The following is a 27500-nucleotide window of genomic DNA, read 5'->3' as shown; positions in this document are numbered from 1 at the left end:
TGCTAAAAATGGGACCTTGGTTTATCGTCTCATCTGAATGTCTAGCGCCCAGCCCACCACTCAAGGTCTAGTGCGAAGGGGGTGGGGGGGGGAGGGACTTCTGGTCAGTGTGGGATTCGATCCTGTGCGCTCAGATTCTCTGGCTTCCAAGGCAGACAGGCCACCACTAGGCCACCACTTCAGTGGAGCTACGACTGAATGAAAGATGCAACTGAACAGAAATGGTTCACAAGGAATCCTGCAGTGTACTCACCTTGAAGCACAAGTCCGAATGTAGGCTTGTAAAATACAAGAAGAAACACACTTCTTAGGGAACACTAAGGCAAGCGTACACAACTATGCAAATAACTGATTTAAAACGCTAATCAAAGACAGCTTAAGAGAACATAAAAAAAAAACCCAGCCACACATTAATGTAAATGAAACCTATAAAAAAAAGAAAGAAAAAAAAAGAAAAAGAAAAAAAACAACAACGAATAATCCAATAACTCAATCAGAACCGTGTTTTAAGTAGAAAATACCATTAGAATTCTTGTTACACAGAAAAAAACAAAATTAAAAAACCCAACACACACAAAACAAAAAAATGCAGAAACATGATGGTTTCAAGAACTTCAAGACCAAGATGTGTAATTCAGGCAGAGGTACCACCCACTCCTTTTGCTTCTGTCCAGCCAATAACCCCCCACCCCCCCTGTCCTCCCCACCCCCCCTGTCCTCCCCACCACCACCCCTGTCCTCCCCACCCCACCCCACCCCCTGTCCTCCCCTGTCCTCCCCACCCCCCCTGTCCTCCCCTGTCCCCCCACCCCCCCTGTCCTCCCCACCCCCCCTGTCCCCCCCTGTCCTCCCCTGTCCTCCCCACCCCCCCTGTCCCCCCCTGTCCTCCCCACCCCCCTGTCCCCCCCTGTCCTCCCCTGTCCTCCCCACCCCCCTGTCCTCCCCACCCCCCCTGTCCCCCCTGTCCTCCCCACCTCCCCTGTCCTCCCCACCCCCCTGTCCTCCCCACCTCCCCTGTCCTCCCAACCCCCCCTGTCCTCCCCTGTCCTCCCCACCCCCCTGTCCTCCCCACCTGTCCTCCCCACCCCCCCTGTCCCCCCTGTCCTCCCCACCTCCCCTGTCCTCCCCACGCCCCCTGTCCTCCCCACCTCCCCTGTCCTCCCCACGCCCCCTGTCCTCCCCACCTCCCCTGTCCTCCCCACCTCCCCTGTCCTCCCCACGCCCCCTGTCCTCCCCACGCCCCCTGTCCTCCCCACCCCCCTGTCCTCCCCACCTCCCCTGTCCTCCCCACCTCCCCTGTCCTCCCCACCTGTCCTCCCCACCTCCCCTGTCCTCCCCACCTGTCCTCCCCGCCCCCCTGTCCTCCCCACCCCCCTGTCCTCCCCACCCCCCTGTCCTCCCCACCTCCCCTGTCCTCCCCACCCCCCCTGTCCTCCCCCCCTGTCCTCCCCACCCCCCCTGTCCTCCCTTGTCCTCCCCACCCCCCCTGTCCTCCCCACCTCCCCACCCCCCCTGTCCTCCCCACCTCATCAGTCTGAAGAGGGATGGTACAGAGGTTGTGAATGGTGTTTTTATAATAGTCAGTCGTGTCCGACTATGACCATCAGAACAGCAGAGGAGGCAACTGCTGTCCCCGACTATTTGGGCAAGAATTTTATTACTGTGGAAAGTGTCTTGCCCAGGTTACATCCCCACTCTCTCCGCCAAGAGGGTTTTAGGATGGTTGGCATTGGAATTGTTCCCGAAAGCCAACTAGCCCCCAAGGCTGCAGCACTGAGAGCCAGTGCAATCTTGCCTCCTGGTTTGAGAGTCAATGTCCTTCACAAAGGACTAAGCTGTAAATGGTTTCTCATTGCAATGGAGAAACCACTGATAATATAGCTCTCACTTTGCTGTTGGCCCAGCTGTAAATTTATGTCCATCTGTGACTGGTGTAGTGGTGGAAAAACACACACAGAGACAGACAACACACCCACTTGCTGGACAAAACAAGACTGAAGACCTGACATGCTTGACTAAAGAGAGAGAGAGAGAGAGAGAGAGAGAGAGAGAGAGACACTGAACACTGAAATGATGAATGTCATTAGCTGTAAAGCTCAAGTGACATAGTAGGTACAAACCAGAACAAAAATGGTGCAAAACAAATGGAACAGAAAGGAAAAACATAATCAAAGTAAACCAAACTACCATGGGATAAGCGGCACTTTGGTACTTGAGAAAGAGACAGAGAGAGAGAGAGAGATTATGTAATATACAGTGACTGAAAGAGAGGTAGGGAGGGAGGCAGAAAATACGGGAACATTCTTTCTCAAAGCCATTCTTTCCCTGTTGAGTATATAAGCAGACCAATGACACACACACACACACTGATACTTACCTCCATTGTCCACAGGAGGGCTAGTTCCATAGAGTGAGTTTACAATCATGTCGGGTTCTGGAACAGAAGACAACGTTTTTTTCCTGTACTGTGCGCCCCTTAGTCTCACACATCAGTGAATCTAACCACTTAGCAGTCATTGGAGTGGATCAGTCTTGATGTTTATCCAAACTCCATGATGTGGTCAGACCTTTCTGTTCATTTGTTGTTCTTCTTGTATTGTATTGAATCGTATTGTAATGTATTGCCTTGTTTGGTATTGCCTTGTATTGTGCATTGCTGTGTGTTGTGTGTTGTTGTGTTGTGTTGTGTTGTGTTGTGTTGTGTTGTGTTGTGTTGTGTATTGTTGTGTTGTGTTGCTACAGTAAGAATGCTACCCCTTTTTTATTTCTGTATGCAAGCTGTTGCATTCACTTTCTATCAAAGTGGATTTTTTATTTTATTTTATTTATTTTTTTTTTATTTTTATAGATTTTTGCCAGGAACAACCCTTTTGTTGCCGTGGCTTCTTTAACATGCTCGAAGTACATGTACATGGGACCTCGGTTTACCGTCTCATCCAAATAACTAGCATCAAGACCAACACTCAAGGTTTAGTGGACAGGGAGAAAGTTCTGGGGAGTGTGGGATTTGAACCTATGCGCTCAGATTCTCTTGCTTCCAAGATGGACACATTTCCACGAGGCCATCACTGCAATCTTTGAGTCATGGAAAACAGCGCACACACACACACACACACACACACACACACACGCACATGCACGCACGTACACTCATACACACATCAGATTTTGTTATATCACAGACAACTGAAAAAATCATTTATAAGAAAGGGGGAACAGATTTTTTTTTTAATATTTAAAAAAAAAATCTGTTTCATCTTTTCCTGTTCATATATATTATGTATTTATGTCAATTAACCATGTACCTAAAACAAAAAAAAGGAGAAAAAAAATATAAAATAAGCATATGTAATTTTCCATATGATATATATATATATATTTTTTTTTTTTTTTTTTTTTTTTTTTTTAAAACTAAGCGCTGTCAGCTTGAATTACAATTGCAGTCTCATCCATTCAAACCTGTTTGCCCCCCGACAAAGCTCTGCCCTGTTCACTGGGCTCCACACCAAAGTGAACAAAAGACATGTTCAGATTTCCCGTCCCAAGCTGACTCTAGCTAAAACCCTGGCTCTATCCTTTAGTTTCAATGGAACCTCAATGTGGCCATTCTTACAAAGCTTGATCTTTGCCCCGTAAGCCTGAACAACAAGGAAGTTTTATATGTGCTTATGTGTATGCATGCATGCTGTCTGTCTGCCTGTTTGTCCTTTTGTCTGTAAGTAATGTATGCACATATGAATGTATGTATGTACACATACATGTACATTTGTCTGCTCGTAATGAAATTTTGATTGCACTGCACACGTTTTGAAAGGAAAGACCCTTCTTTGCAAAGAAGGAAAAAAAAAATCATTCGGAATGCTCTTAGTTATGTACAAGAACCAAATAACAAATAAACGGAGAAACAAATTATTAATAAATCAAGGGTTTAAGCAGACTTTATTCTTTTCCAGCTCTCCCACCTCGTTGTTTTGTTGCATGTCATTTAGTGATACAAGCTTTACTGAGCGGAGTCTGTGCAGCTGAAGGTTTGGCTGTTTGTAGTGAACCATATCATCATCAGTGTGACCCATCCGTCCACTTCAATATTCCGTCATGTGTATCTCTTCTTCATCAGACCATCATGTGCATCTTCAACAGAGTGTCATGTGTATCGCTCTTCTTCAATAGACCGTTACGTGAATCTCTTCAACAGACCATTACGTGAATCTCTCTTCTTCAACAGACCATTATATGTATCTCTCTTCTTCAACAGACTGTCATGTGTAACTTCAACAGACCGTCATGTGAATCTCTCTTCTTCAACAGACCGTCATATGTATCTCTTCTTCAACAGACCATCATGTGTATCTCTCTTCTTCAACCAACCGTCATGTGTATCTGTCTTCTTCAACAGACCATCATGTGTATCTCTTCTTCAACAGACCATCATGTGTATCTCTCTTCTTCAACAGACCATCATGTGTAACTTCAACAGACCATCATGTGTATCTCTCTTCTTCAACAGACCATCATGTGTATCTCTCTTCTTCAACAGACCATCATGTGTATCTCTCTTCTTCAACAGACCGTCATGTGTATCTCTCTTCTTCAACAGACCATAAAGTACACCTCTTCAACTGACTGTCACATTTATTTCTTCTTCAACAGACCATAAGTACACAGTACAAGGAATATCCTGACTGTACACTGTACACAGCACCAGGAACATCATGACTGTACACTGTACACAGCACCAGGAACATCATGACTGTACACAGCACCAGGAATATCCTGACTGTACACTGTACACAGCACCAGGAATATCATGACTGTACACTGTACACAGCACCAGGAACACCATGACTGTACACTGTACACAGCACCAGGAATATCATGACTGTACACTGTACACAGCACCAGGAATATCATCACTGTACACAGCACCACGAATATCTTCAATGTACACTGTACACAGCACCAGGAACATCATGACTGTACACTGTACACAGCACCAGGAACATCATGACTGTACACTGTACACAGCACCAGGAATATCATGACTGTACACAGCACCAGGAATATCATGACTGTACACTGTACACAGCACCAGGAACATCATGACTGTACACTGTACACAGCACCAGGAATACCATGACTGTACACTGTACACAGCACCAGGAATATCATGACTGTACACTGTACACAGCACCAGGAATATCTTCACTGTACACTCTACACAGCACCAGGAATATCATGACTGTACACAGCACCAGGAACATCATGACTGTACACTGTACACAGCACCAGGAACATCATGACTGTACACTGTACACAGCACCAGGAATATCATGACTGTACACTGTACACAGCACCAGGAACATCATGACTGTACACTGTACACAGCACCAGGAATATCATGACTGTACACTGTACACAGCACCAGGAACATCATGACTGTACACTGTACACAGCACCAGGAACATCATGACTGTACACTGTACACAGCACCAGGAACATCATGACTGTACACAGCACCAGGAACATCATGACTGTACACTGTACACAGCACCAGGAATATCATGACTGTACACTGTACACAGCACCGGGAACATCATGACTGTACATTGTACACAGCACCAGGAATATCATGACTGTACATTGTACGCAGCACCAGGAATATCATGACTGTACATTGTACGCATGACTGTACATTGTACGCAGCACCAGGAACATCATGACTGTACACTGTACACAGCACCAGGAATATCATGACTGTACACTGTACACAGCACCAGGAATATCATGACTGTACACTGTACACAGCACCAGTAACATCATGACTGTACACTGTACACAGCACCAGGAACATCATGACTGTACACTGTACACAGCACCAGGAATATCATGACTGTACACTGTACACAGCACCAGGAATATCATGACTGTACACTGTACACAGCACCAGGAACATCATGACTGTACACTGTACACAGCACCAGGAATATCATGACTGTACACAGCACCAGGAATATCATGACTGTACACTGTACACAGCACCAGGAATATCATGACTGTACACAGCACCAGGAATATCCTCACTGTACACAGCACCAGGAATATCATGACTGTACACTGTACACAGCACCAGGAATACCATGACTGTACACAGCACCAGGAATATCCTGACAGCAGAGGCACCATCACCATGCCTGAATCAGGCGGGGGACTTCTATCCAGTGTCCTCCAGTGCTCTGGGTTCGAGACCCCCTTTCGGCATGGTGTTGTGTCCTTGAAAAGGGCACTTCACTCCAGTATTCCTCACTCCACCCAGGTGTTATAAGGGTAGCTGACGTCTGCTGGGCAAAGTTAAAACTGCGGAAGGACAGGATTGGCCCCGCCCTTCTATGCTGAGCCCTAGACACAGTGGATATGACTTTGCTGTCCAAATGGCCGTCAAAGAGTATCAGCCCTTTAACCTTTTTTTATTTACCTCCAAGAGTTTATGTCCAAGCAGCTTCTTTCTTTCCTTTCTATAAGACACCATCTTCATTTTAAGTTGTCAGCCTTTCATTTTCTTCATAAACCTTTGGTGGTGGTGGTGGTGGTGGTGTGGTATTGTTGTTGTTGTTCCACGTACAAGCACTGTCCCCCCCAACCTCCCTCCACCCACCCACACGGGCATGTCTTGGGGCAGTGTCCTCAGCCAATGTTTCTCGACACCCACCAAGTACAGTGACAGCAAATCTGCTTAAAAATGGACTCTTAGACATTCCCCAACCATGCACAGCAGAAAAGGGTGGTGTCCATGAGGGTCTGGGTTCGAATCCTGGTCTCACCCATTCACCCAAGTTTGACTAGAAAATCAAACCAAGCGTCTGGTCATTGGGATGAGACGATAAACCAAGGTGTCGTGTGCAGCACACATATACTGTATAAGTACACGTAAATGAACCCATGGCAACTAAAGGTCTGTAGAAAAATCCACTTTGATAGGAAAACAAAAACACTCGCAGGCAGAACGAAAGAAAGAAAGGGTGGCACTCTCACTGTAGCGATACGCTCTCCCTAGGGAGAGCGGCCCAAATTCCACACAGAGATTCTGTTGTGACAAAAGAGCCACACAATACAAAATAAACTGATACTTAGACATCCCTCCCAGCCCCTCCCCCCGCCCCCCATCATGCACGCCAGAACATGGCGATCCTTGGACAATGTGAACAAAGCGAGCTGTGACTTGACTGCTGCTTTCTGAAGAACTTCACCGGGACTCTTGTTTGTGAGATACTGGGCAGGTCCCTCATGACCAGACATACAGTTTGTGTTCATAGTTTTCAATTTCCAGGAGGTATCAAAGCACATGGACTGATCCACATACACACACCACATCTGCTGAAAATTTTAAAATATTACAAAAAACAAAACACAGAAAAAAACCGGGTGCAATAGCCAAATGACTGAAGCATTGGACTTTTAATCTGAGGTCCCGGGTTCGAATCTTGCCTCATCACGGCAAAATGGATAATTTCTATCTTTTTGTTTCTTGGAATATCTTAATTGGTGAGGATTCAGATGGGATACCCCCAGTGTGATACTAGTTTATTTTTTTTCTTAAAATAGGATTCTTAATTAGATGTAGATATTTCGGGATCTCATGCATTTGTCTAAATGAAGAACACAGCTTAAATATTTCCTCTGACACAAGTACAGAATCTAGATCTTGCACATGACAATTAAATAATATTTGCTTAAAGATTAACACAGTTGTTTTAACAGTTTCCATGCCTTGGTTCCCTGATAACCAAAGCCATACCTATATATATATATAGTTTATAACAGAGATTGGACACTCAGTTACTTCTACCATTACAATGAAGGGCAGAAGGTGTTCTGTAGACTTTCTTTTCAACACAACATAAATACAGTGAGAGAAAGAGGGGGCGGGGGGGTGGTGAAACTGGGATGGACAGAGGTAGGGAGAGAAACAGAAGAGAGAGAGAGAGAGAGAGAGAGAGAGAGAGAGAGTGAGACAGAGTGACAGAGTGAGAGAAGGAGGGGGGGGGCAGAGTGGAAGGCAGAAGAGACAAAAAGCAGGGCAGAGAGAACGAATAAAACCAATTTACCTGCTTCTGAGTTTCTGTCTTGCCTTTGTCCGGGCTGTTGTCTGAGACACAAAAGGCAGAAGAATTAATTCATACGCATGCAGTTCACAACCTTCACAGTTATTTCATTTCTTTCTTTCTCAGGTGAAACCACTTGGGTCTGAGACACTGGTTCACTGATACCACTTCACAACAGACAGCAGTCAGCAGTCAGGTCCCAGTACATCACAGCAGACAGCAGTCAGGTCCCAGTACATCACAGCAGACAGCAGTCAGGTGCCAGTACATCACAGCAGACAGCAGTCAGCAGTCAGGTCCCAGTTCATCACAACAGACAGCAGTCAGGTCCCAGTACATCACAACAGACAGCAGTCAGGTGCCAGTACATCAAAACAGACAACAGACAGTTCCCAGTACATCACAACAGACAGCAGACAGCAGTCAGGTGCCAGTACATCACAACAGACAGCAGACAGCAGTCAGGTGCCAGTACATCACAGCAGACAGCAGTCAGCAGTCAGGTGCCAGTACATCACAACAGACAGCAGACAGCAGTCAGGTGCCAGTACATCACAGCAGACAGCAGTCAGCAGTCAGGTGCCAGTACATCACAACAGACAGCAGTCAGGTGCCAGTACATCACAACAGACAGCAGTCAGGTGCCAGTACATCACAACAGACAGCAGTCAGGTGCCAGTACATCACAACAGACAGCAGTCAGCAGTAAGGGGCCAGTACATCACAACAGACAGCAGTCAGCAGTCAGCAGCCAGTACATCACAACAGACAGCAGTCAGCAGACAGGTGCCAGTACATCACAACAGACAGCAGGCAGAAGCCAGTACATCACAACAGACAGCAGTCAGCAGTCAGGTGCCAGTACATCACAACAGACAGCAGTCAGGTGCCAGTACATCACAACAGACAGCAGACAGGTGCCAGTACATCACAACAGACAGCAGTCAGCAGTCAGGTGCCAGTACATCACAACAGACAGCAGTCAGCAGTCAGGTGCCAGTACATCACAACAGACAGCAGTCAGCAGACAGGTACCAGTACATCACAACAGACAGCAGTCAGCAGACAGGTACCAGTACATCACAACAGACAGCAGGCAGAAGCCAGTACATCACAACAGACAGCAGTCAGCAGCCAGTACATCACAATAGACAGCAGTCAGCAGTCAGGTGCCAGTACATCACAACAGACAGCAGTCAGCAGTCAGGTGCCAGTACATCACAACAGACAGCAGTCAGCAGGCAGGTGCCAGTACATCACAACAGACAGCAGTCAGGTGCCAGTACATCACAACAAACAGCAGTCAGGTGCCAGTACATCACAACAGAAAGCAGTCAGCAGTCAGATGCCAGTACATCACAACAAACAGCAGACAGGGGCCAGTACATCACAACAGACAGCAGTCAGGTGCCAGTACATCACAACAGACAGCAGTCAGCAGTCAGGTGCCAGTACATCACAACAGAAAGCAGTCAGCAGTCAGGTGTCAGTACATCACAACAAACAGCAGACAGGTGCCAGTACATCACAACAGAAAGCAGTCAGCAGTCAGTACATCACAACAGACAGCAGTCAGCAGTCAGGTGTCAGTACATCACAACAGACAGCAGTCAGTACATCACAACAAACAGCAGACAGGGGCCAGTACATCACAACAGACAGCAGTCAGCAGTCAGAAGCCAGTACAACCGTTACACAAATTACTTCAGGGTCCATACTGGTTTACAACTTCAAAATTCCAGGACCTTCCCATGCCAATTTCAGACAGGTCCATGACGACAAATCAAATACTTTCCTCACAAAATGTATTTCTTCAGCTATCAGGTTCAGTTTCTCGAGGAGGCGTCACTGCATTCAGGCAAATCCATACACGCTACCCCACATCTGCAAGGCAGATGCCTGACAGTAACATACCCAACACGCTTGTCAGGCACTGAGTGCTTGCATGTACATTTGTGCTCCTATCAGAGTGGATTTCTTCTCCTGAATTTTGCCAGAGGACAACACTTTTGTTGCCATGGGTTCTTTTTTCAGTGCGCAATGTGCGTGCTGTACACGGGACCTTGGTTTATCATCTCATCTGAATGACCAGATGCTCACTATGATTTTCCAGTCAAACTTGGGGGGAAAGGGCGAGAGCAGGATTCAAACTCATCATGGACACTGAAGTGGCAGATAAGCGTCTTAACCATTCTGCCACCCTGCTCCCTTTTCAAACGGATTTAAACTCATATGGAAACTCTTGTTATCTTCTTCTTCTTCTTCTTCTGCATTCGTGGGCTGCAACTCCCACGTTCACTTGTATGCACACGAGTGGGCTTTTACGTGTATGACCGTTTTTACCCCGCCATGTAGGCAGCCATACTCCGTTTTCGGGGGTGTGCATGCTGGGTATGTTCTTGTTTCCATAACCCACCGAATGCTGACATGGATTACAGGATCTTTAACATGTGTATTTGATCTTCTGCTTGCATATACACACGAAGGGGGTTCAGGCACTAGCAGGTCTGCACATATGCTGACCTGGGAGATTGTAAAAATCTCCACCCTTCACCCACCAGGCGCCGTCACCGTGATTCAAACCCGGGACCCTCAGATTGACAGTCCAATGCTTTAACCACTTGGCTATTGCGCCCGTCGACTCTTGTTATCAAAATGGACAACTGGGAAGATAAAACTTGAACTGAACATTACCGCACTTTGCATGTCTATAGTGGAGTGTCAGAAAGACACGATAATAAAGCCATACATACCTTATGTCTTGGTTTAACACCACAGATGCACGCATTGGGTACTGTCCTTTAAGAATCTTAGATGAAACCTCACAACCACACATGTTCTGACACTATACTGTTGGTAATAGTCAAAGTTGTTGTTTTTTCATCAAATATTTTTTCTTTATCCTTCAATCAATGAAAGCATAAAATTTGTGGGTTTTGAAGGCTTTTAATTCCATGACTTTTCCTTGACTCCAACCACAATTCCATGACTTTCCAGTGCTGGAAAATGACCTTTTGAAATTCCATGACTTTCCAGGATTCCCATGGCCTGTATGCACCCTGACAATAGTATCGTTTCCAGCTCCGCAGTTTTAGGAGCTGTTGACTTCACCACTGACCATTAGCAATCTGACATGTGATCCAGCGTCTCCAAAGCAGTGCTAAACTCACTGGAAGGATCTTTAACACTGATGAACTGGGCAGGGACGAAACAGCCATACCTGCATCAGTTGGGGATAATGTTTCTCTTCCTGGATCTTTACTGGGGTGCTAACTCCTCTGGTCCCATTCTCTTGCTCTGTTTATCTGTCTCCCCATTCATATCTCACACAGATTGTTCTGAATGATAAGGAAAAACAGCACGCGCACGCACACACACACACACACACACACAGATTCAATAAACTCACACTCACAAGCACATAAACTCACACAGAAAAAAAAACAAACTTACTTTACCAGCCCATACCTGTAATGGTTTTCGTTTTTCTCTGAAAAAGAAATCAACACTGTGTGTCAGTCATGTGTTACAAACAGATGAAAATGGTCAGAAGGGTTGGGCTTCAAACAGAAACACATAAAACGGGAAACTCACACCACTGGTTATAAATCGTGTGCCAGCGCGCTCCATTCTTTAAATCATCTAACCCCTTGAGCGCCCCATGACAGAATGTTCCGTCCCCTTCCGGTGTGCAAAAAATGTGCCCCAGGATAAAAAATTTCTGCCCGCATCATTGCATTGCACTGCACTGCATTGCACTGTCCTATCACAATCGTTGACATAAATTCATATGAAATTTTCGTGACTGGACATATGTTCATTTTCCTTTCACAAAGGTATACCTTGGTTACATATACACTTTCTTTTAGTAGTTTGCATGCTGGATCTTTTATATGTTTTTTTAATCATTACCCTCTGTGACCAGAACATCCCTTTAAAAATAGTTGTGACTGGACGTATAACAGGCTTGGCACTGAAAACACTTTGAAAAAAAAAAAGTTACATATGTTTAAAAGATCTGACCAACAGCCATGTACATGTGTGTAGAGAGTCAGAAAACACCCAGCTGCATGAAGCATAGAATGCTGGTGGAGAAGGGAGTTCAGAGGGGAACCAGAAACAACACCTCACAAACAAACTCCAATCAGTTGGCAGCAGGTATAAAATGATTTGTGTTAATCCTTGAAAGAAATTACAATCAGCTGCAGAAAATGACATAAATACCTGCTCGCTTGCGTTGGACGACAATGACGACAACCACGACACCAATGATAAGGGCTGCTGCACCCAGACCTCCACCAACAGCAGCAGCAATGGGGAAGGCTGATGGGTCTTCCTGCTTTGCTGAACAAAACAGTGCACTTCAAGTTAACACATACAGGTACACATTTCATGTGTCCTAACAATGCTTCATAACTACAAAGCTCATGTCATCCCTCCATACAATGCAGAAAAACCATGTAGTTATAGCCCCTTCATACAATGCAGAATAACCAGATAATTTTCGCCCCTTTATACAGTGCACAGTAACCAGAAAGTTGATGTCACCTCCCCTTCATACAATGCACAGTAACCAGAAAGTTGATGTCACCTCCCCTTCATACAATGCACAGTAACCAGAAAGTTGATGTCACAGCCCCTTCATACAATGCACAGTAACCAGAAAGTTGATGTCACAGCCCCTTCATACAATGCACAGTAACCAGAAAGTTGATGTCACCTCCCCTTCATACAATGCACAGTAACCAGAAAGTTGATGTCACCTCCCCTTCATACAATACACAGTAACCAGAAAGCTGATGTCACAGCCCCTTCATACAATACACAGTAACCAGAAAGCTGATGTCACAGCCCCTTCATACAATGCACTTTAACCAGAAAGCTGATGTCACAGCCCCTTCATACAATACACAGTAACCAGAAAGTTGATGTCATCTCCCCTTCATACAATGCACAGTAACCAGAAAGCTGATGTCACAGCCCCTTCATACAATGCACAGTAACCAGAAAGTTGATGTCACCTCCCCTTCATACAATGCACAGTAACCAGAAAGTTGATGTCACCTCCCCTTCATACAATGCACAGTAACCAGAAAGTTGATGTCACCTCCCCTTCATACAATGCACAGTAACCAGAAAGCTGATGTCACAGTCCCTTCATACAATGCACAGTAACCAGAAAGCTGATGTCACCTCCCCTTCATACAATGCACAGTAACCAGAAAGCTGATGTCACCTCCCCTTCATACAATACACAGTAACCAGAAAGCTGATGTCACCTCCCCTTCATACAATACACAGTAACCAGAAAGCTGATGTCACAGCCCCTTCATACAATACACAGTAACCAGAAACTTGATGTCATCTCCCCTTCATACAATACACTTTAACCAGAAAGCTGATGTCACAGTCCCTTCATACAATACACTTTAACCAGAAAGCTGATGTCACAGTCCCTTCATACAATACACTTTAACCAGAAACTTGATGTCATCTCCCCTTCATACAATGCACAGTAACCAGAAAGCTGATGTCACAGTCCCTTCATACAATACACTTTAACCAGAAAGCTGATGTCATCTCCAGCCAAACTGTGATTTGTTTCAGAAAAAAACAAAACAAAAAACCCACAGCTTTATTTGTGGGTAGCAAGTCACATGGGTTAAAATCTCACATCAGTTCACAAGCTGGATGTTTGCCTGAAAAACTGTCTTCAGTTCAAATCTGATACTCCTCTTTGACACACACAAAACCCCGTGATTCGGCACAACCATCAGCACATGTACAAATCACTATGTTCATTGCCAGTAAGGAAACCAGTCACAGTCATCACAAGTACAAATCACTATGTTCATTGCCAGTAAGGAAACCAGTCACTGTCATCACAAGTACAAATCACTATGTTCATTGCCAGTAAGGAAACCAGTCACAGTCATCACAAGTACAAATCACTATGTTCATTGCCAGTAAGGAAACCAGTCACTGTCATCACAAGTACAAATCACTATGTTCATTGCCAGTAAGGAAACCAGTCACAGTCATCAGCACAAGTACAAATCACTATGTTCATTGCCAGTAAGGAAACCAGTCAGTCATCAGCACAAGTACAAATCACTATGTTCATTGCCAGTAAGGAAACCAGTCACAGTCATCAGCACAAGTACAAATCACTATGTTCATTGCCAGTAAGGAAACCAGTCACAGTCATCACAAGTACAAATCACTATGTTCATTGCCAGTAAGGAAACCAGTCACAGTCATCAGCACAAGTACAAATCACTATGTTCATTGCCAGTAAGGAAACCAGTCACAGTCATCAGCACATGTACAAATCACTATGTTCATTGCCAGTAAGGAAACCAGTCACAGTCATCAGCACATGTACAAATCACTATGTTCATTGCCAGTAAGGAAACCAGTCACAGTCATCAGCACAAGTACAAATCACTATGTTCATTGCCAGTAAGGAAACCAGTCACTGTCATCACAAGTACAAATCACTATGTTCATTGCCAGTAAGGAAACCAGTCACAGTCATCAGCACAAGTACAAATCACTATGTTCATTGCCAGTAAGGAAACCAGTAAAAGTCATCAGCACAAGTACAAATCACTATGTTCATTGCCAGTAAGGAAACCAGTCAGTCATCAGCACAAGTACAAATCACTATGTTCATTGCCAGTAAGGAAACCAGTCACAGTCATCACAAGTACAAATCACTATGTTCATTGCCAGTAAGGAAACCAGTCACAGTCATCAGCACAAGTACAAATCACTATGTTCACTGCCAGTAAGGAAACCAGTCACAGTCATCAGCACAAGTACAAATCACTATGTTCATTGCCAGTAAGGAAACCAGTCACTGTCATCAGCACAAGTACAAATCACAATGTTCATTGCCAGTAAGGAAACCAGTCACAGTCATCAGCACAAGTACAAATCACTATGTTCATTGCCAGTAAGGAAACCAGTCACAGTCATCAGCACAAGTACAAATCACAATGTTCATTGCCAGTAAGGAAACCAGTCACAGTCATCAGCACAAGTACAAATCACTATGTTCATTGCCAGTAAGGAAACCAGTCACTGTCATCACAAGTACAAATCACTATGTTCATTGCCAGTAAGGAAACCAGTCACAGTCATCAGCACAAGTACAAATCACAATGTTCATTGCCAGTAAGGAAACCAGTCACAGTCATCAGCACAAGTACAAATCACTATGTTCATTGCCAGTAAGGAAACCAGTCACTGTCATCACAAGTACAAATCACTATGTTCACTGCCAGTAAGGAAACCAGTCACAGTCATCAGCACTAGTACAAATCACTATGTTCATTGCCAGTAAGGAAACCAGTCACAGTCATCACAAGTACAAATCACTATGTTCATTGCCAGTAAGGAAACCAGTCACTGTCATCACAAGTACAAATCACTATGTTCATTGCCAGTAAGGAAACCAGTCACAGTCATCAGCACAAGTACAAATCACTATGTTCATTGCCAGTAAGGAAACCAGTCAGTCATCAGCACAAGTACAAATCACTATGTTCATTGCCAGTAAGGAAACCAGTCACAGTCATCAGCACATGTACAAATCACTATGTTCATTGCCAGTAAGGAAACCAGTCACAGTCATCAGCACATGTACAAATCACTATGTTCATTGCCAGTAAGGAAACCAGTCACAGTCATCAGCACATGTACAAATCACTATGTTCATTGCCAGTAAGGAAACCAGTCAGTCATCAGCACAAGTACAAATCACTATGTTCATTGCCAGTAAGGAAACCAGTCACAGTCATCAGCACAAGTACAAATCACTATGTTCATTGCCAGTAAGGAAACCAGTCACAGTCATCAGCACAAGTACAAATCACTATGTTCATTGCCAGTAAGGAAACCAGTCACAGTCATCAGCACATGTACAAATCACTATGTTCATTGCCAGTAAGGAAACCAGTCACAGTCATCAGCACAAGTACAAATCACTATGTTCATTGCCAGTAAGGAAACCAGTCACAGTCATCAGCACAAGTACAAATCACTATGTTCATTGCCAGTAAGGAAACCAGTCACAGTCATCAGCACAAGTACAAATCACTATGTTCATTGCCAGTAAGGAAACCAGTCACAGTCATCAGCACATGTACAAATCACTATGTTCATTGCCAGTAAGGAAACCAGTCACAGTCATCAGCACATGTACAAATCACTATGTTCATTGCCAGTAAGGAAACCAGTCACAGTCATCACAAGTACAAATCACTATGTTCACTGCCAGTAAGGAAACCAGTCACAGTCATCAGCACAAGTACAAATCACTATGTTCATTGCCAGTAAGGAAACCAGTCACAATCATCAGCACATGTACAAATCACTAAGTTCAATTCAAGGTAGGACGGGCACAACAGCAGTTGGGTTAAAGTGTTGGACTTCAATCTGAGGGTCCCAGTTTCCAATCTTGGTAACAGCACCTGGTGGGTAAAGGGTGGAGATTTTTCCGATCTCCCAGGTCAACAAATGTGCAGACCCATTAGTGCCTGAACCCCCTTCATGTGTATACACAAGCAGAAGATCAAATACACATGTTAAAGATCCTGTAATCCATGTCAGCGTTCGGTGGGTTATGGAAACAAGAACATACCCAACATGTACACCCCCGAAAACGGAGTATGGCTGCCTACATGTCAGGGAAAAAATGGCCATACACTTAAAAGCCCACTTGTGCACATACCAGTGAACGTGGGAGCTGCAGCCCCCGAACAAAGAAGAAAATGATGATTTCAAGAAAGGAAACCAGTCACAGTTATCGCCACATGTAAATATCGCAATGCTCATTCCCACTGAGGAAACCAGTCACACAAACTGAAAAAACAAAAACAAAAAAACAAAACAAAAATGCAAGAAATACATTCACCAGGCATTTTCAACACTCACTTCCATTGACTTCCAGCTCAAATTGGAAGTTAATGGGTTGTCCAACCCCATTCCCCACAGTCACACTGTAGAATCCTTTGTCTTTCTGAGTGACATTGCTGATGGTCAGGTTACACGTGGTCCAGTACAGGCGACTGGGGTCTGTGGCTGTGCACTGCAGTTTGTACAGATTCTCACGTGCTAGACTGCTCGTTGTGGAGTTAGACAGAGGACCAAGGTAGTGCAGTGTTGCACTCTTAACAGCAGGGTACATGGTGAGCGGAAATTCGGTGCCGACAGATCCACCTTTGTAGTTTAGATATGTAGGGATCTCTGGAGATCCCTCTTGCTGTCGAGGTGGACCTGAAACACACGCACTCCTCTGTACAGATGGGCCTGAGTGGCCTTCACCGGTAGTTACAGCATGTGTTGGGAAAGTCCCTTTGCAATAGCTTATTGTTCTTAATATGATATTATGATTTGTTTACACCAACTGGGTTGAGAATCTGGGTTTAGAAACTGAACCAAACTTACTGACACCAAGCTGCTGCTGAAATGCTGTCTTCTTGTCAGTCTGCATCACGGCCAGGAATTCTCTTCATGATGTGATCCACATAGGTTCTAAAAGCACTTTCCTGTGGTGGCGATGGCGGTAGTGGTGGTTTTGTGTGTGTGTGTGTGTGTGTGTGTGTGTGTGTGTGTGTGTGTGTGTGTGTGTGTTGTGTTTTTTGTTGTTGTTTTTAACCACAAATTTGATCTTCTTCAATAAGAAAAAAAGGGAGCAAATATATGAGTTGTATTCCAATCATTTTTAGTTCCATTAAAAAAATAAAGTTACCAGACCTTTGTATCTTCACATGTATGTTTACCTGCATCCACAATACTGGTATCATTCAAAACGTGTGCAACTTTAATCAAACAGCGAGACAGGCAGACCGAGACAGAAAGAGAGAGAGACAGAGAAAGAGAGGAAGAGAGACAGAGAAAGAGAGGGATGGAGACTCACAGTTCACAAACACCATCAGGTGAGTTGCATTTGCTTGACCTTCCCCATTGTCAACATCACAACGGTACTGTCCTGTGGCATCACACGTAGCTCCATCCTTCCTGTAGGTCAAGGTCGCTTCTTTCTCTGCAGACACCTGCCCTTGTGGTGCAGAATTCAGTGTTGAACCCTCCTTGACAATGGACATGGCGGCTGTCGGTCTGCCAACAGCTTTACAGGTCAAGGTCACGGGGTCACCTTCACTGACAGTGACGTTGTTGGCGTTGTTCACGGTGAACTGACTGACTTCAGCAGCATCTGTACAGTTCACGTGCTGAATGTCACACATGACAGTGGTACATGTGTATGTTCTCTTTGGGTATTCAAAGATCCATGCACACACACACACACACACACACACACACACACACACACACACACATAACTGTGTGAGTGCGCATACACAAACACGCTCACATTTACACATCAACAAATGAGCAAGCATATATCTTTCTATACACACATGACAGAGAAGGACAAAATAGTTTTTAAATTACAAAATTTCATCAGAATATGGTTATAATTAATTGTGTTAGAATCTAGAAACCATATATAATTACCATGCAAGGTGCAACTATTTAGAAACCTAAACCCAAATTAAAACAATCATTATAAAATCATTATAATTCCATATAAAATAATATTTGAAATATTGCTGTTTTATACACTTTGGGGTGTGTTTTTTTTTATCATTTAAGAAAAATATTGTAGTCATGTAATCATTATCAGTTTTGTTGTTGAATCTCTTTGACCACTATAGCTTTGGTGAGAAACCAAAACAGGAAGCATCATGGCTCATGTATAAATCCTACTGGTTTTTATTACATACTGTTTTGTTTTTTTCTTTTTATTTACAAACTGATTTTATATTTCAGAAGGAAGGAAAAAGGACACTCCCCTCACAATTTAAAAACTTGTCACTGTACTGTTCAGCTACAGCACTCAGATGCTGTTGGAAGCATGTGTCCTTACTAAAGTTCACTTGGCACACACTGAACACATCTCTTGACTCTGTCAGTCTACGGGATGTCTCTTGAGCCCTGTGGTGCTGCTATGATCTTGAAGTGCACGTTCGTTTGTTTGCTCAGCAATACAGTTAATTGTGTTGGGAGTAAACACCAGTAAAAAAACAACAACAACAAAAAACCCATTATCTACATTCCATTTTCAGGTGTGATATTAAACACAATTATCACTCCAGACAGGTCCTGTTCTTTCATCCAAATTATAAATGGTGGGTTGGATGCATTCTGCCTCTTACTCCTCTACTCAGAAACCTGAAGTCTCAAGTACTCTTGCAAGATTCTTGCGATATATTTGGTAATCCGACAGCCGACAGTTTAACCTGTTTATTTAGATGGTCTTTATTAACATAAGGACCAACACTCCGCTTATATCACAGACTGACATAAGTTTACATTTGGGCCAACAGCAAAGTGAGAGCTGTATTATCAATGGTTTCTCCAGTCAATGGGAAATCATTTACAGCTTAGTCTTTTGTGAAGGACTATGACTCTCAAACTAGGAGGCAAAATTGCACTGGCTCTTAGTGCTGCAGCCTTCTGGGTTAGTTGGCCTTTGGGAACCATCCCAACGCCGACTGTCCTAAAACCCTCTTGGCCGAGAGAGTGGGGATGTACTTGGGCAAGACACTCTCCACTATAATCAAATTCTAGCCCAAATAGCGGAACAGCAGTTGCCTCCTCTGCTGTTCTGATGGTCATAGTCGGACATGACTGACTATCATACATACATTAACATAATGATGAGACATTTACACAAAGCATTCTCTGAATAAAATTCAACAACCATCTGATCTCTGACTCCTTTCAACAATATGTTATCATCACAAACTGTCGAAATAATCCAGTCTAGATCAAAGAACTTTCACTGCTAAGTTGATTTAGGTACTGGGTTATACTGGCTGGTATCATCATTACATTTCTAGTGATGGTGTATCCTGTGTATATTTGTTACAGGTGATAAAGATGAACAACTGGAAAAGTGAGATGTGTTAAAAAAAACAACAACAACCCAATAGTGCCTCTTATTCTTCTGAAAAAGTGAAGAGTCCTATCAAATGTGCTGTGTTGAGCATTTTTAATTTAATGGTGAATTTAATGATGACAAACTTGGACCATAAGGCAAATAGATCTGTTCATTCTAATGGTAATTTGTGAAAATTATGCACAGAGTGATGAGAATATTGCACAAATCACTGCAGATAAAATTCAGTGGTTTCTTTCACTTCCTTTCAATAAAATGTTTCCTGAATTATCGAAACACTCTACATCCTTAATGAGTAAAGGAAATAGGAAACAAATCAGTCACTAAATGCACTGCTTTTACCAACAAGCTGACCACTTGAGTGAATGTCAACAGTGTAAGGTATTCACACTGAGTGTACAGTGTAAGATATTCACACTGAGTGTAAAATAAAACAGGCTTGGGTCGTATTTTAAAATTTAATGTTCTCGATCAGCAAGATTCATTTAAAAGAAAATTATTTTCCATTATATACTCAGGTTGATGTTCCATTACAAGGCAGAATTTTGCTTCATATAGCAGATGTTTGCATCAATGGAACTACCTTACTGAGCAAAAAAAATTGCTGTTTGCTAAACATGTTAAATATTGCTATTACTAAATATGTCAATAACTTGAATAAGTAAGAGAAAAATGCAAAAGTTTTGTGAAAGACAAGAAACAGTAAAATGGGTGTGGAGTCTTTTTTTTTTTGTCTTTTTTTTTTCTTCTTATTTATTTCATGTGCCATTCCCACATGTGGATTATCAATATAACTGGAATGCATTGAAAGAACATATCATTTAAGACACATTTGGTATTGATACAGCATTTCCAGAGAAAATGAAACTGATATTCACAAAGCAAAGTATTTTCTGAGAAAATGAATTCATCAAAGTTTACACACACAAATACAATATATCTACGAACATGCATACATACAGCTCAAACGGGGTCATTAAACAGATCCACTTTGTTTACACACTATATTGTAATGCACAGTATTGTATTGTATTGTATTGTATTGTACTGTATTCTATTCTATTGTATTATATTGTATTTTATATCATATTATATTATACCATATTATATCATATATCGTATCATATCATATCAATGTATTGTATTGTACTGTATTCTACTGTATTATATTGTATTCTATATCATATTATATTATATCATATCATATCAATGTATTGTATTGTACTGTATTCTATTGTATTATATTGTACTCTATATCATATTATATTATATCATATCATATCAATGTATTGTATTGTACTGTATTCTATTGTATTATATTGTATTCTATATCATATCGTATTATATCATATCATATCAATGTACTGTATTGTATTGTACTGCTCTACACATGAATGAAAATCTTCAACCAAACTCACAGGTGGTCAGCACCGTCAGTGTGATGTTCCTTCTCAGAGGCAGACGGTCACCAGAACCAGAGGAGGATGACCTGGCGTCACACACATATGTCAGTGGCAGGGAACGACCAGCTGTGAAGTCAAGACTGGAACCTGAGCCTTGTTGCCAGGCAACAGTTGGTGGGGAAGGGTTGCTGTCAGCAGAACAACTGACGTGAACTCGCTGTCCTTCCTTCACTTGGCAGGTGTTACTGTCAGGTGACGTCATCATGCAGGTGTTGGCAGGAAGGGCTGTGATGGTCTGTGAGATGTCTGTGAGAGGGGGAGAAATGTGTGAACAATTATAACACTGTTTCAATATTCAACGTACAAAGAAAAAAAAAAAACTTCCTTTAATTTTTCCTATATTCTTTCCTTTTACTCTAATCAGTAAACACACATATATACAAACAGATCATTAAATTGGTGGTTTTTATTACACAAAGAGACTTTCTGAAAAATACCAAACAGTTATCTTTTCAAGTGACCACCTGATTATTTTCATACAGAGCAGGTTATACAAATTACAGGTTCATTCATTTTGTCTGTCCTTACCTCTCTCTCTCTCTCTCTCTCTCTCTCTGTCCATGTTTGACTATACCTGTCTCTTGATCTTTTTCTTTCCACCCCACCCCCTGTATCTCCCATCCTCCCCCTTCCATCCTCTATCTTCCGCTACCCCCACCCCCACCCCCCATCTCTCTCCCTCTCTTTTTTTTATTTTGTTTAGAAATCATATCAATGTCACTTAAATGACATCCAAAATCTGTGTTTTTAGCATCCCTTTAAGATGGGCTATGACCTAAATAACAGTACAATTATAAAATAACAAGAAAATCATATCTATGACACTCTCTCCATCTCGCTCACTTGCCCTCTGCTCTATTGCCCCACCCCCCAACCCCTGTCTGTCCCTCCCCATCTACTGCCACATCTGCTTAAAAAAATAAAATCACAAAAAGAAAGACAGCAGGTGCATGACCTCTGCACAGACCCAACACACTAGTCAGGCTGTGAGAGCCTACCTAATTCCTAAGGTGTGTATGAAAACAGTCAACAAAAATGAAACAAACCAACAAATGAGTAAATGAATTCGTAGAATAATAAGGAATGATACATAGAACTAGAAGGCAACTGAATAAAATATCATCATTTAACCAGTCCAGTTAAGTGCATACTCTCGGAATCCAGTTAAGTGCATACTCTCAGAAATACAGAAAACAAAAATAATCTGTTCCATGTGTTCGTTCATGAGGGTGTGTTCTTTCTCCCTTCCATTCTTTCATCTGTCTGTTTCTCTTTTGCCTCCTTTCTTTTCTTTTCTTTCTTTCTCTCTCTTTCTTTCTTTCTTTCTTTCTTCCTTTCTTCCTTCCTTTCTTTCTTTCTGTTGAATAAATCATTCAGCAATGAACACCCTCCATTTTCCTATCCCCTTGTCTGTCCTGTGTTACCAGATAACAAAGTCAAAAACAGATTTTCTGTGTTCATTGTTTTCTAAGAATCTCTCAACAATACACATTCAGACAGCACAACACTCTGTGACTTACAGTATACCACTAGGGTCCAGTCCTGTTTGACTGGAGTGTTACTGTGCGTGGTAAAGGCGTTGTTAGCTTGACACACCACACGCCGTCCGTTGTCTGCACTGGTCAGCTCTGGCAGGGTCACACTGACCTCACGTTGACCTGCACTGCCTGTCTGACTTTCAAAGGTCAAGGCTGCTGGAGGATTTCCAGAGTCAGCTCCACTGGGTAAGGTGCAGTACAAGGTAGGGGATTCCCCTGCCAGGAAGGGGTACTTCTGCTGCCTGTACTCTATGGTTGGTGTCACTGGAGCATCTGAAAGACACCAGGAGGGTTTGCTCTGTCAGACTGGTGCTTTCGTTTGCTAAAATGTAATGATACTTGCTGGACACACACACACACACACACACACACACACACACACACACCACACACACACACACACACACACACACACACACACACCACACAAACACACACACAACACACACACACACAAACACACACACACACACATGTACACAGAAACGTGTGCAAACATGGTACATGCTTCCACACCCAACTGATACAATTCACTTAAACTGAGATATTGGTGATACTCAGATAAAGGAAGTGTCCAAGCAACACTGTTCAGAACCAGTATCAACACTATTGAAAAGACAGGGGAAAAAAGCAGAAAATGACTGCAGCAAAAAACTTCCAGTCTCACAGATAAAGTAACCAGTTCCACAGTAAGCTGACAAAAAATATATGACAGGTTGGATATTTTAACTGGAAATCCTGAAACACACACACACACACACACACACACAATCATATGTCCAGCCTGCATTCCTGTATTCTTCCTGTAAGTTTCCTTACAAATGTCAGAGACATTTGTTCTGTTAACTGTGTCCTGATGGTTGACTGACTGATTAATTCAACACCACCATTATCAACCCATGCATGTTTTATGTAAAGCTGAAGTGGAAGTCATAAAAGAAACGTAAGTAAATTAGTAATTAAATTATTATTATTATTATTTATAATCAAGCAAAGGGATGTCATTATTTGATAATCCTTAATAACTTTATAATAATATTAATATTAATAAAAACATTAGAAAAAAAAAAAGACTTCACTCACAGTACACCTGAAGAGTGACAGAAGCTGTCTGTGTGTACCATGGTGGATTCTTGTTTTCCCAGTCGGCGCCGCAAGTGCACTGCCTGCCGTTGTTGTCACGTGATGCTGTCACCTGGATGGTCTTGCTGGTACTGTTGCCCCCATTGACCTGCTGACCTCCACCATCACAGGTGAAGGTCACTGACGACACAGCAGGGTTCCCGCCTTGCACTGTGCAGGTCATGCTCTGGGTGTTTCCGGCATAAAGAACTCCTCCACTATAGCCAGTGATCACTGGTGGTGACGAGGGTGGGTCTGCAATATGGAGAGGGGAGGGGAAGGGGAAGACAGAGTGTGTGAAAGAGAGAGAGAGAGAGAGGTGAAGGTGACATTACTTCATCTGATAACAATAAACTGGCCCCTCCTTTCATTTGTTCATCAGTAGACTATCTTGAACAAAATAAGTAAACCCAAGAGATTTGTGAAATCACATTAACTCTATGGTTAAAACACAGTTGGCATAATTATGGTATGAACAGAAAACGTCACCATTTTCTGACACTGTGCACACACACTGGAAGTAAGGACTCTGATTTCAATCATGTCATAACATGTCAGAAATACTTTTCTTTGCACAGAAGACATTAATATGTGGTCTCCAAAAAATATGTTTGATCAACTGAAAGGAAATAGCTGATGTTCATGAAAATGCACAATTACCACTGATGACAATGCCATGATTGAGCATTATAAAAGATTAAAAACAAGAAGAACAACACTGTGTTGCTCACATTGATCAGCTTGACAATGGGTTACCAATTACCGTCACCACACACACACACTTAACCCCCCAACACCCCATACACACTCCAATTCATCTAATTTGAGATAATAAATTCATTCTTTTCTCATCTTATCTGATCTTTTACACACACATTTCACCTACATCAACACACCCACATACACTCACACACACCCACACACACACTCACACATAGCATGCACGCATGTGCGTACACACACACACACACACACACACACACACACAACGTTCCACATGATTGAATGACAGCACGCATCAAACCACTCACAGTGAATCCTCAGTGTCCGTGTGTCAGACGTTTTCCTCACATTGGTGATGGTGTTGACAGCAGTACAGGAAATGTCACCACCATTATCTCCCTGTGTGGGGACAAAGCTGCACGTGCTCCCTGTGGTACCACCACACCGACTTCCGCTCCAGCTGTAGGTGGCGCCAGGATTGACCCCCACAGCACTGCAGGTCAAGGTCAGTGGCTGGTTATTGCTCTGTGTGGGGTGAAGTTCATACACTGGAGGGTTGGACAGATCAGCACGGGTAGGACCATCTGTAGACACAGACATGACAGTGATGATGACAGCAGTAGTTGGTGGTGCTGCTTCTGTGTCTGTCTGTCATCACCAGTCTTCCGGCAATGTGTCAGACTCAATGATCATAATCAGATATATGTATATAACACCATGTAAATTTGTTTTAGAATAAAGAAAAACTATGAGATGACCTTTAAGAACTAATATAAAAACAAAGTCATCAACAACTTCAAGTACAAGTGACAGACAGGGAGAGGAGCAACGTAATGTAGTTGTTCATTAAAATAAACACTGTGATGAATAACTTCAAGGATTGTAACTCATAATGGTCAGAGAGAGACAGAGAGAGACAGAGAGAGATAGGGGCAATGTAACAGTAATGTTTATTTGACAATGCTGATCTACCATTACCTGCCACAGTCAATGCTAAGGTAGACATAGCTCCTGGACACACATTACTGTATGTTGTCCTGACTTCAACCTGATGTTGCCAAAGTGACTTAACATAAGTAAAACATGTCAAACCAATCCTGTTATTTCGTTTTATAAATAAACTGCCTTTGTAAAATAAATAATAAATCAACAGCATTTCCTTCATATCATATGAGCACATGCAGTTTCGCCCAATTTTCTTAAGTCTTTCCCAGTTCTGTCACTTAAGTCTTTCCCAGTTCTGTAATGCTAAAATTTCAAATGTCAGTAATTCAAGAAACTGTGAAACATGATTTTCTTGTTGCAGTCTCTGATTGGACAGCATGTACTGACAAGGGATCAACACTATTATCATTCTTGCAGAAAGCTTACATTTAATTTATATGTACTGTAGTATCTTTGGTTATGACAAGTTCACTATTTTACTCCATAATCCATCAATACTGACCAGTAGTTTCATGCAGCAGCTTTGCTTGTGGAATCATCACAAAATATAGTTAATCAAAACTGAACTTTCAATTGTCAATCAGCAAGCTTTTCTTTATAGGCCTCAGCTTCACACATACCACAGAACTTTTTTTTTCTTTTTTGGCTGTGTTTTGTAGGGCTGCATATTGGACTTTCTTCATTAGCTTGAGAAAAAACAAACATGGGAGTGGGAGATATATCAAACACACACACACACACACACACACACACACACACACACACACACACATGTACACGTCTCTGAAAATTCTTTTGTGATCATTAATGATCATAAAATAGATTACATTTGTCTGGGATTTTTAGTGTTTTTAATTTTTTTTAGTGCACTGATGTATGTTGCTTTTTGTTTTGTGTGTGTATCTGTCATTCTCTCCCACACACTCTCAATCTTTTTTTAATTTAATGCATTTAAAAAAAAAATATTTTTTTACTGTCCTTGCTTTTGTGGACATGTGCGTGGTTGCTTGTCATATAGCATGTAAACAATATGACTTCCCTGTGAATTTATTTGCACTTGGTGTCAATGTTCATGATCTTGTTGGGAGTCCCTGACTACTACCCCTTTCCTGCCCCCCACTTCACAACTCTTCATTCAAGGTATTGACAGCATTTCTGTATGTTTTGTTCAAAGGCCTCATGGTATCTTGCATTTTCTTTTTTTTAAGATACTGATTTACATTTTACCAATCAATCAATATAATGTGATTTGAATTTTGACCTTGTCTGCCTTTGTTATTCTGAAGAGTATGTCGTTTGGAATGAGCTTTTTTGTTACATTGAGTTTGAACGTATGGTTCAACATCTTCCCAAAACGTTTAGTCTGGTAAACAGTAGTAGTAGAAGAAATTTCTGGGATATCCTCTGCATATGAAACTGTTACTATTGCCAACTTCTTTCACCCTGACTAAGGGTGGGTTACGCTTCTGGTCAGGCATCTGCTTAGCAGATGTGGTGTAACGTATATGAATTTGTCCCAACGCAGTGATGCTTTCTTGAGTAACTTAACTGAATGGGCCTTTCATTATATGAGGTAGAATGCTAGTTGGATATATCTTACGGAGAATTTTTCCTTATAATTCTCTGAGCCTTGATTTTT

At 42.5% G+C, this 27500-nt stretch overlaps 2 protein-coding genes across 3 annotated transcripts in view; both read right to left on the bottom strand.

The window, feature by feature from the left end:
- The window catches only part of LOC143277491 (uncharacterized), a 534532-nt gene that overhangs the window by 87244 nt on the left and 419788 nt on the right, over positions 1-27500 (bottom strand). The gene's annotated exons all lie outside the window — the stretch shown is intronic.
- Positions 1-27500, bottom strand: part of LOC143277489 (uncharacterized) — a 111907-nt gene that overhangs the window by 25123 nt on the left and 59284 nt on the right. Inside the window, exons 7-16 of the mRNA XM_076582340.1 lie at positions 25225-25500; positions 24155-24448; positions 23054-23344; positions 21489-21779; positions 18025-18321; positions 17040-17381; positions 12324-12443; positions 11568-11589; positions 8103-8143; positions 2378-2434 (exon numbers count right to left, since the gene is read on the bottom strand). Of these exons, the coding sequence (XP_076438455.1) occupies positions 2378-2434; positions 8103-8143; positions 11568-11589; positions 12324-12443; positions 17040-17381; positions 18025-18321; positions 21489-21779; positions 23054-23344; positions 24155-24448; positions 25225-25500 (2031 nt within the window). The remainder of the gene's footprint in view (positions 1-2377; positions 2435-8102; positions 8144-11567; positions 11590-12323; positions 12444-17039; positions 17382-18024; positions 18322-21488; positions 21780-23053; positions 23345-24154; positions 24449-25224; positions 25501-27500) is intronic.

This window comes from Babylonia areolata, chromosome 34, assembly GCF_041734735.1.
Source record: "Babylonia areolata isolate BAREFJ2019XMU chromosome 34, ASM4173473v1, whole genome shotgun sequence".
NCBI classification, from domain to species: Eukaryota; Metazoa; Mollusca; class Gastropoda; order Neogastropoda; family Buccinidae; genus Babylonia; species Babylonia areolata.
The sequence above is the reverse complement of the archived record's forward strand: the minus strand, read 5'-3'. Positions and strand labels throughout refer to the sequence as shown.